Raw genomic sequence first — 15688 nt, 5'->3', positions numbered from 1 at the left:
CATTACAAAATGCCAACAAAATGAGACTATTGTAGAAGAGAAGCGCAGACGTGAGAATGTTGATGAAGGACCATCAAAAAGAGCTTCTAGAAGTGGGGGAAGAAGTAACTCAATGCCTTCCCAAATAACCCCGACATAAGGAGCATCTCCACCTGAAGTACTTATGCAGGAGTCTACAACAGGAAAGAAGAAGAGCCAACAAAAGGTAAGACAAAAGGCCCAACTCAGAAACTACAATATGATATTGAGGTTGCTATAGATTTAAAGAAAGTCTTGGAGGATAGGATTTTGAATAGCAAGACTGAGTTTACTCTAGGAGAAGTTCTTGGCATTGCAAAGTGTGAATTCCATGAGGAGATCATTGAAATCATCAAGAGAAAGAGGAAAACTCTTGTTGAAGTTTCTCATCCACAGGTTTAACGAGAAACCTTGAAGACACAAGGGATGTAGTTGCGAAATAAGGAGGATGATGGAGGTGTGGTAGGATGCTACCAATCTACTGGGACAATGAAGCAAGTGCATTTCTCAATTGATGATGAAGAAGTTGAAGCTATTCCTAGGAGCTACTATTCACGAAGTAACTGGACAAGGGCTACTACAAAAACTTTGGTCAAGGTAGGGTGATCTTGAAGAGCCATTTCTTTCCTTGATTGACCATGGTTCAGAAATAAACATAATGTCAAAGAGTCTTTACAACAAGTGCAAATGGCCAATGGACACACATCATGGTTGGATGGTAAAAGTGGCAAACAATTCATCCGGTGAATTGTATGTAGCATGTCCAGGTGTGAAGGTGACAATAGGTGATGTAAAAATTGACCAAAAAAACTTCTTTGTACAGGATATATCTACATATTATCTCATCCTTGGACATCCCTACATTGTGGGAGTTCAAATGGAAACAAAGGTAATGGATGATGGTTCAGCATATGCTAGGATACGCAGCAAAGATAGTAAATGTGATGCGCAAATCGTGAAAACCTCAAAAAACATCCTCTACCAAGTGTGAGAAAAGAGTTTCATGATCATAGGGAAATGATGGGTTTTGGCCAAGTACCATTGCAGTGGTACAGAAAGAAAAAGGGTCTCACCTGATCCAAAAATAGGTGAAACTTTCTCAATGGGCTCCTTGGTAACAAGGGATGGATCAATATGTTTTACAAAACTTGAAGATTTGAAAAGATGTGAGAGGCAATATGTACATAATATACAAATAGGCATGAAAGAGAGTGGGTTGCTAGAGCCAACTGAAAATGTTTTGAGTCTATGTGAGCAAGTTTCTTTTGTAGATACTATGGGTGAGCTTGATGCTATAATGGAGTCTAGTTTGCATCTTGAAAATGAACTTGTGGAAGTATGTTGTATGGAAATGTATCAAGTAATAGAAGCCTTTAAAGAAAACCAAACGGTTGGCCCAGAAGTCCATGTTGAAACTAAATGCAAGAGTGTAGCAAAGAAGGTGAAACCAATAGCTTCACCCTTACCACCTAACAACAGGGAAAAGATTGAGCAGGCTTCTTTGCAACCGAGTTTGAGGAAGCCTAAAAAGATTGGGCATACCTTCACAAAGGAGTCTTTTCAAGAGTTGCAGATTGGTTGCGAGGAGTTTCTAACACATGAGGAGACAAAGTGCTTCAAAAAAATTCTTTTAAAGCATGGTAAGGCTTTTGCATTTGATCCACATGAGATAGGATGTGTTGATCCTTCTATTATAGCTCCTATGATAATTTTTACAATAGCTCATGTGCCTTGGAATCTACGGCCTATTCCGGTTCCAAAGGCTCATTTTCCCAAGTTTGTAGAGCTATTAAATGAGAAGATCAAAATGGGAATTTTGGAGCCTTCTTGTGCTCCATACCCAAACAAGTGGTTCACAGTTCCAAAGAAGAACGGTGCTCTATGCTTCATCCAAGATATGCAACCAGTGAATAAGGTGACAATTAGAAATGTAGGTACAAGTCCAATTGTGGATGAGTTTGCAGAGGCATTTGCAAGAGGGCAATCTACTCGATGGGGGATCTCTACTCAGGGTATGATCAATTTCAGCTTGCAATCAAAAGCAGAACCATGAGGACACCTTTGGGTTTGGTAAGGATGTGTACCTTGCCACAGGGAGCAACCAACTCGATTTCACATATGATGAATGGGATGAATAAGAGCTTACGTGACTTTATTCCTCAAATCACAATGCCTCTCATTGGTCATTTGCCTATCAAAGGATGCAAAGAAAGTGACAAAGATGAAGCTTTGGATCTCAAGGGATGTCGGAAGTTTGTGATAAATCACATAAATGATTGTGATAAAACTTTGTCTAGGTTAGAAGAAGTGAATCTTACGTTGTGAGGAAAAAAGTCTATGTTTGGTGTCATTGAAGTGCTCATTGTGGGGCACATGTGCGGGCCATATGGTAGGAAACCTTGCCCAACAAAGATAGATGTCATCCAAAGAATGAAAGAAACATGCACTAGCATCACTGAGGTTAGAAGGTTTCTGGGAGCATGTGTCTTTTATGTTATTTGGATTCCACATTATGCACATATAGCCGATCCTCTTTATCAGTTGCTTAGAAAGAATCAAAAGTTTAAATGGACAGAAGCACATGTAAAAGCCATGAAAAAGCTAAAGGAGCTGCTCTAGTTAGCACCAAATTTGAAAAAGGTAGACTATGAGTGTCAAAGGCCAGTAATTGTGGCAGTAGACACCAGTCCTACAGGGATTGGATGGCCAATAGGGAAAAATGACAAAGAAGGACATAGGTATGTGGTGATATTTGGAGCAAAGGTACTAAGTGCTCGCCAAAGAAACTACCCACAGATAAAGAGAGAGTTATGGGGTATGGTTACAGCCTTGAAAAACGGGAAAGAGTACCTAATTGGTGCATGTGTGGTTGTAGAAACAGATTGTCTACCACTTCTTGGGATGATTACAAGCTGCTCAACGCCAGACATTGCTATGTTGTAGTGGATTGCCTACATTAAGTCCTTAAATCCTGAGTTTAAGCATACTGCAGGTAGAGACAATATAGTGGCATATATTCTATCAAGGGCAAGGTATGAAGATCAATCACAGATGATTGACAAGGAAGATGATGTAGGAACAAAGTTCTGTTCTATCTCTCATATCAAAGTTAATGTCTACGTGACTAATTCACTTGAATTGTTCTTGAAAGAGCTTTATGAAGGCGATTGGCTTCTTATTAAAAGCTATTTGAGTACTCTAGAAAAACAAGATGATTGGTCTGAACAAGAATTCAGGAGGATATGCAAGAAATCATGTGGGTACTTTTTGAGGGATGGCTACTTGTGGAAGCATCTTAAACAAAAGGGTGCTACACCACAACAGGTTATATCTAAAAAAGAGACTCAAGTAAAGCTCGTGCAAGAGTTTAATGAGAGTCTATGGGCTGGACACAGGGGTGTGTGGGAAACCTTCTCCAAGTTGAAAGAAAAAAACTGAAGGAAGGGTATGTATAAAGATGTATCTCAATTTTTAGAGTTGTGTGTGACTTGTCAAATGTATTCAAATGTCTGACATCGTGATGGATATCACCCTACATATCTACTAGCCATGCACTATAAATGGGTTGTAGATCTAGTCACAATGCCTTTCGGACTCTGGCAGATGGGATACTTGGTTCTTGCACGAGAGGACCTAAGTAACGAGGTTGAAGGAAGAGTATTAAGAGCTAAAACCGCAGAAGATGTGTGAAAATTCCTTCTTGATGAGGTGATTTTCCGTTATGGTTGTGTGGGAAAGATCACTGCAGACAAAGGTGAACTGGATGCCGAGGAAGCAAGGGAGTTCTTTTCCAGATTAGGAATCAAGCTTTCTCTTACTACAGCTTACAACCCTGAAGACAATGGAAAGAGTGAAAGAGGGCATGCTCCTATCATCAAAGATTTGGGCAAGGCTTGCAAAGGAAGAGTTGGTGAGTGGCCAAAATTGTTGCCATATGCTTTATGGGCTGATCATACAACACATAGCTCAGTAATTGGCTACATGCCTGCGGAGCTAATGTATGGTCAAAATCGAGTGATGCCAATTGAAGATACAATTCCCACATGGAATATACTACCTTGGTAAGAGGGGCTTAGCAGGGAAGGTCTCCTTGCATTGCGTATAAGGAAACTAGAGAGAAGACCTGGAGACATTGAAGCTACAAAAGAACGACTCAAAAATGCAATCTTGAAAAACAAGGACTATTTTGATAAGCGACATCGGCTCAGGAGAAAAGCAATTGACAAAGGTGACTAGGTTTTAGTATATGATAGTAGCCTTGATAACCAGCACATAGTCATGCGTAACTTCTCAAAAAGATGGTTTGGACCGTATGGTGTAAAGCATGTGCATAAAAATGCTACTTACAGCTTGTCTGAACTAGATGGTACATAAGTAAAGATTCCCATTGCAGGAAAAAGGATCAAAATGTTTAAGAGAAGAGGAGACAGTGATCCCGAAGATGTTGAGGAAGAAGAAAACACAGGTGACAATCAAAGTGAAGATGAAGCTTTGGAATCTGCGAGTGAAGATGAAAACAAGGAAGATGTACAAGAGGGTTGATGTTACAAAGAGAAATTGTGGCACATGCCGAAGGATGTTCAGGTTTAGAGGGGTGGATGTCGTGCTGTTAAACGTACATAGTGCGAACAAATGCTACAAGATCTATCTTGAAACTTTTTAGATACATAAGTATATTTCCTGTAATGTACATAAGCATTTCTAAGTATAATAATAAACTTTCTATCTCATCCTATTATTTATCTCAAGGGTAACATATTCTTACTTTACTGTCAAAAAGTAGTATAGTAAAAGCGCCAATAGCTCCACCTCTTTAACTTGGGGCCAAAAGCATTGGTTCTTTTTTTTTACTATCTCATTATTATCTCACACCCTAGCTAGATCCTATATCTAGGGTAATTTCCAATATATATATTCTATGTATTTTTTATATATTTCTTATATACTTTTAATAGCTACTAGGAAGGAATCGTATCCTAGTGGCACACTAGCTTGCATGATTTTCAAAGATGCACTCATTTTCATGCATTATTAAGAGGATGCTTACAGACCTTGGTAAAGGAGCAATGTCATGCTTTCATAATGCATGAGGTGTAATTTGGACTCAAATAAAAGTCTAGGCTAAGGGTACCAGAGGAAGACTTTTGCTGCAAGAAATATACCCTATTTTGATGTTTTTTTGCATAAGGTTCCAATCCAAATTGAAAAAAGTATATAAAATGGGGGTCGTAGCTAATGAGCTGAATTTTTTGCCTCTATTTTTACTTTTTTATTTGGAGCCACGGTTGAGGAGATATAACTAAATATTGGACCCCAGTTTGCCCACATCATGCAGAGAGAGCTCATTTCAAACTTTCCAATTTCTCTTTACACTGGCTCTTCGCTTCTTGTGTAAGTACTTGGGGGTTCCCTTCACCTATAAAAAGGGACCTCTTCTTCCTTGAAAACTATTCAAGTCATTCATGTCATTCAAGCCATTGATGAGAGGAATTCATGAGGGAGTGAGAGTAGTAATGCTTAATTGTATTTAGCCATAAACATAAGCCTAAGCCTACACTTACTCTTAGAGGAAGACAGACCATTCTTGTAAGCTATCATTGGAAGATAAGCTCTAATCAAAGAAGAACTTGAACTTAATGCATCAGTCAAGGCTTGAAGTCTTTCCTCTTGTTCTCTCTCCATAAAAAATGGTGAATAACTCCCGAAGGGTTTGTCAAGTAAGATGTGTTCTACTTTAATATTTTGTTGATTTATTGTTGTTTTCTTTTTCACCTCTAATCTACCATATATCCATAATCTCATCTCCCTTTCTAACCAAACCTATCTCTCTCACTCTTAGAAATTCATTCTTTTTATAGATTCTAGGTTCTCCTTGCTATAGGTACATCTCTCCCCGTAGTATCCTTATTGCCTACGGGAAAGAATAGGGCTTGGGAAGGAAATTCTCTTCTCTTCTCTTCTCTCATATCTATATTTTATACATACTAGAGTTATCCTAGATGAATAATCCACATGATGAGAATTTCTATCGCTTCCACTCTGTGCGATCTATTAGAATTGACGTATGGGTTAGCCGTAAAATACAGTTTCAGCAACGTAAAGTGTTTCTCTTTGGCCCAGAAAGGCTCAATGAAATACTTCTTTCACCGAATCCCATCATACTATGTCTTATAGACTATAAGTTGTCTTTTGACGAGTAGTTATCTTGCTATGAACCAAGAGAATTTGTACATACAATTAATCGCAATCACTAGACAAAACATATATATTATGTTAAGCACAAAACTACAATTTAAAAGAACAGTTTGTAGTATGTTTGGTCCGCAAATATTGGATGCCATTAACTCATCTACTAACCTTTTCATATTACCCATGATACGATATGAGCATAGTCTTGATGTTTTCTTTTTGTATTGTTTTGATATTGTCTTTTGTGTTCTTTCTTTGTGTGTGTGAGTGCAAGAGAGAAAGAGTGGGGCTTTTTTTATTGCACTTACTTCCAAACTCTAGACTTCATGGCATCTATTAACTCCTTCATATAGTTTTTTGAAGTTCTCTCACAAGCTCTCACAGCCAAAATCCCGGTGCTTTCCTGGCAAGACCGCAAATTTCTCGACAACGTACACACTCACACACATACCCACACACAAAGAGAGAGAGAGAGAGAGAGAGAGAGAGAGAGAGAGAGAGAGAGAGAGAGTTGTCTATATTTGCATGAAGATCTGATTTGAGATTGATTCAAGAAGAACCAAGGAGTCAATGTGCACCCATGGATGGTGCCATAACTATAAAACTTTTCGTAAAAGATGTGGTGCAAGAAGGGTGAGTATATAATCTCTTGTAGGCTATCAAACAAGGGACTTGAGATAGATCTTGGTGAGTGTGTCAATCCTAGTCTCTATAGGTATGAGGCAAGGACTATTAGCCTCTCACAACAATGGGGAAGAGGCACTAGAGTACCAACAAGATGTAGTATCGGTAAGGGCTCGGGGAGATCACACAGAAGTATATGTGCATGTCACATGTTCCATATATTTGTTACAAATTCACAGGTAAGGGTTTTTACAAAATAGTCCTTGAACGCACGCGATATATAGGTTCTACATACAGTGACCCCCCCGAGGGTGAGGGTTCTCAAGCTCAACATAGAGAGCACGCATATGCAATTTGAGTATTCTCTGCCGCTTTGCTAATCACTCTTTCCAGTCAGCGAGGCCACTCATTTTAGTGTAGTAATGAGGCGATATCAATTCATATTATTCTTTTGATATATGTACTAGAAAAAGTCCCTCTTCTTTTCTGAAACTTGCTTGCTATCATCATTCCCCCACTTTTTTCTCTCTTCAAAGATACATGCTTACGGCCTTATGCAATTGTAGACCTTTAAATTGTGGTTTAGGAACTCATATTTGGTTAGCAAAACTCATCTTCTTTTTTGAGTCTCTTTTTGCTACATGCATAAATCTAATGGAAGGATTTGTGAATTTACTAGTTGTTAATTTTCTATCATAAGAAGCTTCGTTTTCTCATGCTTTTGTAACATTTTGATCAATCTCTCTCTCTCTCTCTCTCTCTCTCTCTCTCTCTCTCTCTCTCTCTCTCTCTCTCTCTCTCTCTCTCTCAATGAGCAACTTGAAGTGGTAGATAGCTTCAAGTACCTTGGCCTTGAGGTTCCATCCAATCATAAATGTAAGGATTGCACATTGCGTCGCTTGGAAGCCGGAAAGAGGGCTTATTATGCATTTGAGAACATGTGCAATGCTGGAGAGATCAAGTGTTGGGCTTGCAAAAAGTACCACTTTGACACATTGGTGACACCGGTGCTTCTTTATGGAGTGGAGGTGTGGGGTGGTAGCATCGGGAAGTCTACTTGGAAAGAGTTTGAGAATGTCCAAAAGAGTTTTCTCACCAACTTTCTCCAAGTCAAGACACAAACACCCTACATGCTCTGAGTCTGGATCGCTTCCCATTGAGGCCTTGGGCATGCAAAGGGTTGTGAAGTACATGCTTAAGACACAACGTAGCCCTTTGTATCGACTTCCTAGAATGGCATATGAAGCAAGTCAAAAGGTCCAAAAGACATGCAAGAGCAAAATACTAAGTTCGGGGTGGATGCTTGACATCAAGAAATGGTTTGGAAGATGGGATGCATGTCATTTGGTCAAGGATGCATCAATCGACTCCCAAGTTAATGAGGCCTTCTTAAAATGCCAATGTATCACGGCTTGGGAGAAAGCCGGAGGTTCTCGCTTCAGCCATTACACCACACACATTGCCCCAAACTACAAATCTCTCTAGGCTTCTCTGAACGTGGTAACCGAACCCATCCCCTACATCCTTGAGCCCATCCCATTGAGTGCAATTTGCACCATTGCCTCCATTCGTCTTAGCTCCCATTCTCTACACTGCAAGACAGGACGTTGGGGCACTGGCAAGGAGTCTCATCGACTTTGCAACTTATGCCCTCGTCAAATGCGAAAGAGTGAGTACCACACACTACTTGAGTGCTCAGCTTTTGACCACATTAGGTCCTCTTTTCCCCATATATTCAGCCATGAGCTCTCCCTACATACCTTCCTCTCCCAACCACGATGTGGACTCTCTATTGCGAAGCTCATTTCAGCCATTTTTGAGCATCGAGAGTCACTTATGACCTCCACTCACACCATGTGACATGTTCATTTGGTCCCATAGGTCATATTTGACCTCCGAGGACGATAATAGAACTCTCTCTCTCTCTCTCTCTCTCTCTCTCTCTCTCTCTCTCTCTCTCTCTCTCTCTCTCTCTCTCTCTCACACACACACACACACACACACACACACACACACACACACACACACACACACACACACACACATAACCTTCATAGTGGCAGTTAAACAAATCTATTTATTCAAGCCACCAAGGTAGTGCCTCTTAATACTTGAGACTAGCTAAACTAAGCCTTCTATTGTAGATGCAATTCTGTGAGTTTGAAACACTTCAACCTTAGTTTGGTTACTTTGCTTAATTAGCTAGGTCACATGCCTTTATTTTAAGAAAACCATTTCAAGGATGGATATTGAGATTTTAACTTTTTTTGTTGATGGCACTCAAGGGTAGAGGAAAGCAAGTACAAACAAGCTAGCATGCTTTCAAGTACTCTCTCTCTCTCTCTCTCTCTCTCTCTCTCTCTCTCTCTCTCTCTCTCTCTCTCTCTCTCTCTCTCTCTCTCTCTCTCTCTCTCTCTCTCTCTCTCTCTCTCTCTCTCTCTCTCTCTCTCTATATATATATATATATATATATATATATATATATATATATATATAGATATCATTATCATATGTACATATATATATACATATGTATGTATGTATGTATGTATCACATTGCAAATTGGGATGTGCTTTGATTTACAAAGCTTCATTTTACAACACATTGTTTACAAATCGGCGCCTATATCGATGAAAATAAACAGGTTTTAGAATTCCAAAATTTCATGATAGGCATCAAGTCCATATCGTTGGAATATACATTGGTATGTGTGGCGTCCATATATACAATTGAAAGTATAGGCACCATTACTGATGCACATATTGTTGTCTATATCAACAGTGTTCAGCACGAGTTCCCAATCTTCTTTGCTCAATTTTTTTTTTACAGGTTTTGGCATCAATATATGCATTGCTATGGGTCAATGTAAATGCGCATGTACTTTGAAAGACTACAATGAGAATGGCACCTGGCTCAATGTAGATACTTTTTCTTTGTTGCCTTAACACTCTCCAAAAGTAGCGTACAAAAATCAGCAGGTAAGTCCTCTACTTGACATAAGAGCACCGATATAAATAAATATAGGTTACTAGAAAGATGAAAATATTCTATTTGGCAGGGGGAGTTTTGAGAATCACAATAAATTTCTCGATGACTTCCATAGAAAGGCGCAGATCTCAAATAGCATAAATGTCTGACCATTAAAATGTCAATGGGAAAACCGATTTGCTTCTAGCTATAGGGCTTGCAAAAAAGCATGCTTCAATCGCCAAGCCAAGCAACTTTAACCTAAATGATGATAGCACAAATTTGGTAAATCTAGCTCCAGTACTGATGTACAAATGTAGCTAGGTTGGAAAATGCAATTAAATCGAGCACCTACTAGAAGTTGATGCCCCTCCTGGCATGCAACTTCTTGAATATCACTTAAATCATGAATCTGCATTTCAAGCTAGTGTCCACATTCATTTAGGCCTATGATCGATGCCTTGTCATTGCCCACAACCTGCCACTAGACTCCAACTCAAGGCCAAAAGTCTTCAACATTTCAACTTTCAACTTGTAGGTTTGATCTTTGCACTACGCAGCTCAAATTTTGGTTTTTCCCCTTGCCCACTACTAGTGCGTGAAAAAAATACCTACAAAGGGATACTTAATTAAGCTTTCAAATTTTGAGGTGGATGCTCACTACTAATGCTTTAAAAATTAACCTACAAAGGAATACGCAAGTTTTAAGGTGCATGCTTGAACAACCTTCAAAATGGGATATCTCGTAAAGTCCATGGCACATGCCCTAGGCCCCTAGGTGCAACTCGATCTATGTAGGGCACTTTGAGCAATTTCCCTTCCCTAGGAAGGATTTGCAAAAATAAGCCCTTCCTTGAGGCAGGGCCAGTCAAGCGACTTTCCCAAGGGCTACTATAAAATTGCCAAGCATTTGCAGAGCTAGCAACAAAGGAAGGGTTGAAAATTTTGGACCTGCATGCATGTCTTGTACGGCCAAAAACCAATCCTCTCTGCTCAAAAGGAAGAGTGCAAAAGCAAGCGCACTCCACGTTATTTTTTCTAAAAATTAAGCAGTATTATTAGTATATTTTGACAATGTAAATATTACTATAACAAGATTTTAGAACCATAACCATACCAAGATTCACAAACCATAATAATAACAAGATTCGCAAACCATAACCATATCAAGATTCCAAAACCATGACCATAACAATATTCACAAACCATAACCATAACAATATTTGCAAACCGTAACCATAACCATATCAAGATTCCAAAACCATAACCATAACAAGATTCTCAAACCATAACCATAACAAGATTCACAAATCATAACCATAACAAGATTCACAAATCGTAACCATAACAAGATTCCCAAACCCTAACTAGATTCTAAAACCATAACTATGACCATCACATGATTCCAAAACCATAACCATAACCAACACAAGATTTTGAAACCGGAACCATAACCATAAAATGATTCCAAAACCATAACCAAAGAGCAATTCCATAACCATGACCGAAACCATAACAACATGATTCCAATACCATAACTATAATATAATTCCAAAACCATAACCAAAGAGAAATTCCATAACCATGACCATAACATAAATTTAAAACCATAATTACCATAACCTTAAGGGATTTCAAATCTTGATTCCATAACCATAACATGATTCCAAAACCATAGAGAGAAATTATATAACCATGACCATAAGATGACTCCAAACCATAACCATAGACGGATTCCAAACCCATAAGCATAACCATCTTACAAGATCCCAAAACCAAAATTATAATCATAACAAGATTTCAAAACTATAACCAAAGAGAAATTCCGTAGCCCTAAGAAGCAAGCCAAACCCTTACACTCTGTATTAGTGTTTTAGGGTCTGGCCATCTTAGTGTTGGAATACGCATCGGTGCTCACTATTTGTCGAAAAAAGTGTTGGTATGCACGTTGATATATGCAATGATATTTTAAAATTTGATTTTTTTCAATTTAGATTCTCCAATTTTAGCAATGCATATACTGATGCCTGCCAATGGCGTCGCTAGCCTAACGTCGGTAATGAATTGATCTCTTATTGTGCTTTCACAACACTAACGTACACTTTCACTGCAAGGACGCGATCATTACTCACGACAAATTGTTGTTTTAACTACTAGATTTGAGCTTAGAGACATTGCAGTAGGATCATTTCGTGGTAATGACTTTGCACCTTGGTGACCGATTTTTGCTAGTAAATTAAACAAAAACTATATATATATATATATAGCAATGCTCAGAGTAAGTGGGCTATTTTGTATTAAAAAGGAAGACCAAAAATTACAGCTACCTCATATTAAACATAATGATCATGATGATGATTCATATACTTTAAAAGTGAAACAAATATCTAGTGTTGAATAGTAGTCGTTTATAATGTCACGATATTAATTATCAGATAACCTCGGCATCTATATTTTCATTTTAGTGAACAAAATACAACTCCTCCTTATTAATATTCCCACACCTTATTTTTATGCACTTGAAGCTAGCTGCTTGATATGATATATACGTTGTGTATATAATTTAAGTATCTATAAGGACATAAGTACTAGTCCTGCAAGAACAACCCATGATAGAGACTGCACCCAAACATTCTCAGCTCGTACATCATCTTGTGGAGGGGGTTGACGTTGTGCAGGGGGCGGAAGGTCGATGGAAACGACTTCGCCTTGCTCCATGCTCTGTAGGAACGCGTTGCGTATACGGGTTCGTCCGACCCTGTAACGGACCGGCACCAACACACTTGCATACACAGCAGCCCCGTTCTGGACAGCCAGGCTATAGTATTGGAGATTGTTCCTTTGAAAGGAGCCATTCTCTTGGTTGTCGATCCTCCAACCTTGGCGGTGAGGAGTATATTCATTAGGACGTGGACGACGTGGAAACTCCACCAATGTGGCCTGCATGTTAACATGCATCAATGAATCCAATAAGAAGTTAAAGCACAAAAAAGACGCTTTTGCTATTGGATCTTCTCGGACTATAAAGCCCCTTTTCGGGAACTCTTGTCTTCTCAAGGCACATGTATATTGTTTGCTTAGTTAATATAACATTACCACTCATTATTGTGAGCTAGGAAAAAGAAGAAGAGGAAGTTAAACCACAAACTCAAGCATGTGCTCAACAGCCAACATGTTTACTACTTTCTTGTTTTGTCTGCTGACCTGTCCCAAGTTGCGGTCCATGTTGTCAAGGTCCCACAGACGCACAAGGTTTTGTATATCTTGCTTGTCATCTTTGTTTGGTGGCGTGATCGTGACCTCTCGCTTAGGGCGGGGTCGTCCAAGAGAGTTGGCATGGTCACGCACTTCAGGGTCGTCCGACGCATCGTATGTACCGAAACCAGCCTCATCTACAAGACCAAATAGTTAGTACTATTGATCTTCTTCAAACAATATACACTTCTCACACACATATACACAAGAACTTTTGGACAGATTCTCACAATAATTCCCACATTATGACTCACCTCAACATCATGAGCTTCTGTGAGGGAGGCACGGCATACCTAGCTAGGTACGATTGGGGGCAGGGGACCGCCAGCCTGGTGGGGGGGGCGGTGGTCCCCTGCCTCCAATCGTACCTAGCTAGGTATGCGGTGCCTCCCTGTATGAAAAATACTGGAAAAGGCTCCCTTTTCCTACATGAGAAAATTTCTAAATCTTCTTGTGATAGAGACAGTACTGCTTGTAGGTCATTTATTAAAGCTAGTTTTATGGGGTTGCCACCCTAAATAGACCCACGTCCGCATGTCACAGAATTTATACCATAGCGGGTGAGGCCAACTGGCCGTGACAACTCGCATCAGCTAGTTTTACCACACCACACCCGCACGACCGGCGTCGTAGGGCTTACACACAAATTGGATTCGGCCACCCATACCGTTCTCTGTTGAGTCGTATGGCTCCATGGGATTGACTAGCCACAGTAGGCGTCCTTCAATGTTGGCGACGTTGCGCTCCAGATCCACCTCAAACTGCACATAGCTCTGATCTCTTCTCCTCGCCGATCCCTGCATTATCGTCGTGCCCGTCAACCGCACATTCTCACACGACAGAAGGAAGCTACCAGGCATTGTCGTGTTCCGTGAGAACTGCACAGTGCCGTCCCAGTTCTCCAGGTAGAAATTGAGATCAAGCTGCGATTGCACCCATTCGCCATCAGACCTCGAGCACAAGGCCTGCAGTACTTTTCCGCCCTTCACGAGCGTTATATCCCGGGAGCTTCTTGAAAAAAGGCCACCCTGCAAGGATCAAAGATTTTTATTAATGCGTTAAACATGCAATGATTAGCAGCTAATCAGACGTATTAGCTGGAAGGGGAACTCACAGCCATGCTTTCTTTCAGATGACGACGACGTCCTCCTGCTGAAGATCGCTAGCTTATAGGTGCGCTGCAAATGAGAATTAACGCTGTTAATATTCGTGACATCAAGGAGGACCGGCACATGCTATAAATAGATTACAACCTCATCAGTACTCGAAAGCCTATCGTATCGAATAATACGCTCTTTTGCACGAGGCACATCGGCAATGTACATCGAATGGCAAAACCTGCTTTGAGTGTCAGTCTATTCTTGAGTGCCCGTCTATTCCTTTGCTGCCCTTTATTCTTTGCGGATATATATTATTGCCTTACCCCCATGCCAAAGCAATTGCCTTTTTCCTGTCTTGCTTACGTTTAATCTCTTTGGAATATATGTAAGGTAAAGTTTTCTTTAATTAAAAAATCTTGGCTCCTTTGCAAGGCCTTTGTCTGGACTCTGCCAGATGTAACTAGTACTTACTTCGTTTAAAAATCCCATAAAAAATAAAGAGAACCTTCTGAAGGCTTGTTCTATGTCTCTACTGACATAGTTCTCTTGGATTATTACCCCATTATGCCCTCAAGAAGGACCATATACTGTCACACTAACCCTTCCATCTCTAAGCTTAAGATTATTAAGTCCAAACTTACTATATTCCAAATGTCTCGTTTGGTGGCAACGTTAAACCTCCACAGTCTCAAACCTAAGGTATGTCACGGCCATTACTATTAGGGTAAGAAAGAAATAAAATTGGTTAAATTCTCTCCCTTACCCATTTGGACAATAGGCTGATTGGTGAGGGAGAGACTCACTTCATGGATTCCCTCAATCAAGCTAAGCTTGATTTTAGAAGATAGGAAGATACATAAGCTAGCAGTGCCATTCAACTCTACCTAAAAGTGTCATATTGTACATAAAGCCTCTAAAGAAATGTTATCTATTCTCAAGGAGAAGAAAGATAAAGATAAAGATACGATTCCTCTTTGGTTAAAAGTAATGACACCAATTAAACAATTATAGAGAGAATGTACATGTTGCCTAAGACATTTTTGCTAGTACTAACTTGAGTACTCCTCACTAAATCCATGAAAGCTAGAGCTACCAGAATGAGAGATAATATTGTCCCGAACTTTACCACTTCTTGATATTGATCTTACTATTGATGAGATTAATATTGCCATCATAGATGTCCTTACGATATTGGTAATATTCACGATAATAGTTGTATCAGCAACTATTATCGTGTATATTACTGTTATACGGCTTTTCAAAAATAAAGATGCTCATTTGGATGGCCCAAATGAGCATCTTTATTTTTTACCAACATAAAATATATGAAATATCAATTGCATTTTGAAAAATGTACATAAAAATAATAATAAACTTTAAAAATACAACTCATATCTTACTCTTATAAATTGAGGTGGAAAAGAACAATACTTTTAAAAAATTTACAAAAAATAAAGACAAATTTTCAAATGAGTTTTATATAGAAAACATGAGGGTTTTTGGTGCCACATCTGCACTTATAGAAGAGGAGTAT

The 15688-nt window shown here is 39.4% G+C and overlaps 1 protein-coding gene across 1 annotated transcript; it reads right to left on the bottom strand.

The window, feature by feature from the left end:
- Positions 1 to 12072: 12072 nt before the first annotated feature.
- LOC147425285 (uncharacterized) lies at positions 12073 to 14323 on the bottom strand. Its single transcript, XM_086499873.1, has 4 exons — positions 14169 to 14323; positions 13722 to 14082; positions 13004 to 13191; positions 12073 to 12739 (listed from the first exon to the last, which is right to left on the bottom strand). Exons 1-4 carry the CDS (start codon positions 14172 to 14174, stop codon positions 12371 to 12373), a joined length of 924 nt encoding a protein of 307 aa, XP_086355999.1. The 5' UTR covers positions 14175 to 14323; the 3' UTR covers positions 12073 to 12370.
- Between the last annotated feature and the right edge of the window lie 1365 nt (positions 14324 to 15688).

The sequence above is a fragment of the Adiantum capillus-veneris genome, chromosome 25 (genome assembly GCF_014529385.1).
Source record: "Adiantum capillus-veneris isolate H3 chromosome 25, ASM1452938v2, whole genome shotgun sequence".
Lineage (NCBI taxonomy): Eukaryota > Viridiplantae > Streptophyta > Polypodiopsida > Polypodiales > Pteridaceae > Adiantum > Adiantum capillus-veneris.
This window is presented reverse-complemented; position numbering and strand designations above follow the sequence as displayed.

Bases quoted from the DNA above. Each gene is read 5' to 3' on its own strand.
- LOC147425285 (XM_086499873.1), bottom strand. The intron at 13,192-13,721 runs GTATGGGTGGCC...TTGGTCTTGTAG, and splicing joins ATACGACTCAACAGAGAACG to ATGAGGCTGGTTTCGGTACA. The intron at 12,740-13,003 runs GTCAGCAGACAA...GTTAACATGCAG, and splicing joins TGGACCGCAACTTGGGACAG to GCCACATTGGTGGAGTTTCC.